This window comes from Limulus polyphemus, unplaced genomic scaffold, assembly GCF_000517525.1.
Source record: "Limulus polyphemus unplaced genomic scaffold, Limulus_polyphemus-2.1.2 Scaffold247, whole genome shotgun sequence".
Lineage (NCBI taxonomy): Eukaryota > Metazoa > Arthropoda > Merostomata > Xiphosura > Limulidae > Limulus > Limulus polyphemus.
Genome location: NW_013665857.1, coordinates 1 through 3,592, shown reverse-complemented (window position 1 = coordinate 3,592; position 3,592 = coordinate 1). Strand labels below are relative to the sequence as shown.

At 27.9% G+C, this 3,592-nt stretch overlaps 1 protein-coding gene across 1 annotated transcript in view; it reads right to left on the bottom strand.

The window, feature by feature from the left end:
• The window catches only part of LOC106478755 (ATP-dependent RNA helicase DDX3Y-like), a gene marked incomplete at its 5' end in the record, with an annotated part of 22,410 nt that extends 20,551 nt beyond the window's left edge, over positions 1 to 1,859 (bottom strand). Inside the window, one exon of the mRNA XM_013939317.2 lies at positions 1,715 to 1,859. Within this exon, the coding sequence (XP_013794771.1) occupies positions 1,715 to 1,859 (145 nt within the window). The remainder of the gene's footprint in view (positions 1 to 1,714) is intronic.
• Positions 1,860 to 3,592: the final 1,733 nt, after the last annotated feature.

The window sequence follows — 3,592 nt, the reverse complement described above, 5'->3', positions numbered from 1 at the left end:
GTTTGAGAACCATTGCTTTAGGCCCTAGCAAAATATTTTTTTATTAGCTTGGTAATATAAGACTTGCAGAGCGAAGGGAAGCTTTTGATATTTTATAAAAATTAGCAAACCTTTCAAATATGAATTTTAAAACACAAATAATGCATCATTAATTAAAATATAAAAGTAAACACTAAATACAATTTAACTGTCTATCAAACTAATATGTATAAGGTAAGAAAATAACGAAGTGATAGGGACAATGATCTTCAACAATGGACATAGCAGCAGTTTGAGTTGTGTTGTAATGTATATTTCATTTCAGTTTCAAGATAACCCTGAGAAACTGTAGTGTGAAATCTGCTCTTTCTATTGGTTATAAGCATGCCATTAAAGTTAAAAGTGTTGCTTCGCAACACAATTCCACTTTGTAAGTGGGCATGGCTTATCTGGAACTGGGGAATTTTTACAATGGTTTCCTCCAGGACAAGTTCTTGGAATGTACTTGAATTACTGGTAAACAACCTATATACATGTACTTTGAACATATGCACAAAACATTTACATTACACACACAATTTCTTCTAGAGAAGCTCTTAAAGTTGTGATCTTCAACCACAAGCATATCACATGACAACAAACACTGCAGTTTTAATTATTGCTTTAGAGGTTTCTTTTAAAATAAAGGAATAAAAATTAAAGTAATATAAGCTTTGAATTATAACGTATTTGATAATAACAATTTAATTAAAATACATTGGTAGTAAAGTGGTTTAAAAATGATGTCATCCCGATAGGGATAATGCAAATCAAAGACACACGAATTAAAACATTAGAAAAGGAATAATTAAGATATCTTTTCTTACCATGCATCACAAGTGCATAAATTAAAACAATTAGAAAAGGGTTATACTCAAAGCCAGTGAACTACTGAAATACCAATAGGCATAAAAATTGTTAAATACATAAATCTTAAATGTTTTTCAATGTGGTCATTTTATTGTACAAACAAAACTTGTGTAAATTTAAAAAAAAAAAAAATGTTTTAAACTTATAAATTATAATAAGACTATTTAAACTGAAATTCAAATTATAAATAATTTCAAATAATTATTTTTTCATTCATAATTTTTTAAGTTCAATTTGAATATATTAAAACTTGAATTATAAAAACATTCCTATTTAATGACATGTCAATTTAAAAAAATGTTTCCAAGTAAAACTGGTCATATATTTAGTCTTGTATTTTTTTTTACATTAAAACCTAACAAAAAATAACCACACTATTTCCATATAGAATTTCAAGTCTAAACTTGAATGCCTCAGTTTTTGAGGTACAGTTAATCAAAGAAAATTTTTCAAATCTTAAATGAACACTAAAGAAATATCTTTTAAGTTATTACTTTATCAATTACATAAATTTTTCAACCTATTTATATATGATTTCAACTGTTCCTACAGTATATCTTATTTTTTACATGATATAATTAATATGAAGCAGCTTGTAAGAATACAAATAGTCAAAAAATAGTTTCAAAAAGTCTACATTTCTTTAGTAAAAAGGAATTTTGCAACTAAAAGTATGAACATTATAGCAAAAACACTCGCACTTTGAAATTCCTTGTTTGAAAACTTGATATTTTTGTAACTCATTAAACAAACTGTTCAATTTTAAAATCGACTTCATCTATGCAATTGGTACCTTCTTACCATAAAACATAACAGCAGTATTTACCTGCACTTTTTTTGGAAATGTTGCAGAAAACATCAAAGTAAGCCTGTTCCCTGTTGGTGGCATGTTGTCCTCCAAAACAATGCGACGAATCTGTGGTTCAAAACCCATGTCCAGCATACGATCTGCTTCATCTAACACTAGGTACCTTGAATGAGAACAAACAACAGCATTATTTTTTCATTAAACGTCAATAGCAATAATAAAAATAAATAAAACAACCACAATCTTAATTGATTGGTGATTTAAGTTGGTGTTGAAGTAGTACTTCTGTATATTTTCCATCTAGAAATGTCTGTTCTTTACAGTGCTTTACTGATTGGGTAATATTTCAGCAAAAGTGATATTATTGCTGATACCTTGGTTTATGTCCTTAAGATGTTCTGAAGTCCTGGAATAGAGTTTTCTGCCAGTCTTTCCAAAAATATTTTAAATGCAATCTTTTGTCATATTCTGATTGTTATTGAGTGTAATTTATGAAGAAAAAAGATAATATTTTCATTTCTCCACAGCTGCAAAAAGTTATGCATGTAAATGAAAACTTGTTTGTTGATTTTTTATGCCCATCCCAAAATTTAATTATTTTTACTAAGAACCTACCAAATCCTGAGAATATATTATCCACTTCTTAATTTTCCAGCATTTCTCTGTAGAAACCTTGGTTGAAACCTTACTATGGTGCCATATGAAGTGGTTTAACCATTTACTTATAAAACACAGCTTTGAAAACAGCTATAAAGAAAGTTTAAATGATTGGACAGATCAAGAATTAGACTATTATTAGAGTAAAATATATAGGTTTAAGATTTTTTTTAATAGTTTCTGTAAATGTTTCTTTCATTGTGAATTGTGAAATTATTTGTGTATTAAATTATATCTGTTTGAAAGCTACAACATTTATCTTCAGTAAAATACTAGATAATTTGAGATAAGGTTGGTAAGTTTATACAGTTTGAAACAGGTTGAATGGGTAACAAACAAAACTCTAAAAAAATGTCTGGAGAAAGTTTTGTCATCATGAGGTCTAAGTTTTTCACTGACACACGAAAAATGTATATAGTACAAAGCAAATAATTCAAATGACTGGAAATTGCTTAAAACTTAATAAAGATATGTCTTTGACACTTTCTTGAAAATTACAGTATATTTACTTTTTAATACATATACTATGGTTTCACTGTGTTGTAATGTTTGTAAACATGAGTTTTTTTAATTATGTTCAAAAAACAATATATCATTTGATAGATTAAAACTTTGTCTTTCTATTGGTTATAAATAATATTGTATTAAACAGCAGAGAGAGAGCTATTGGCAATTTATGAAAGAATGTGACAGGTGGGTGTGGCAAGAGAGGTCTGATCTTCTTGTTTGTGGCTCTGTAACCAAACAAGATTCAAGGCTATAAAAATTATGCTTTGCCTGAGTGATGACAACATTATAATGAGTAATTTACATTAAATTTTGTACTTCTTAGAGGGGTGGTAAATAACTTAGAGAAAAGGAGATACCTAAAGAGCAAATGTCACACTTTTCATATTAGGGTGAGATTGAGGATTTTTTTAAATATTTTTTTATAAAATTAAGAACTGAAAACTTACATAATATTAAAATTTGATTTATTAACAAATTTTTATGCCAAGTTTATATATATAACAATATAATAAAGCAGTTTACTTAAATTGTGAATGTAACTCTAAAAAGTTATGACATGCACACTTTGACCTGTCCATAGTGAGTTGGTTGGTTGGTTGGTGTTTTATGGCGCAAAGCAGCTAGGCTATCTGCGCCAAAAAACCGGTTAAAGCAATGAAAATTGATTAAAGTAAAATGTAAAAAAACAGCAAGTTAAAATCAATAGATGTCGGTAAAAGATTTATATAG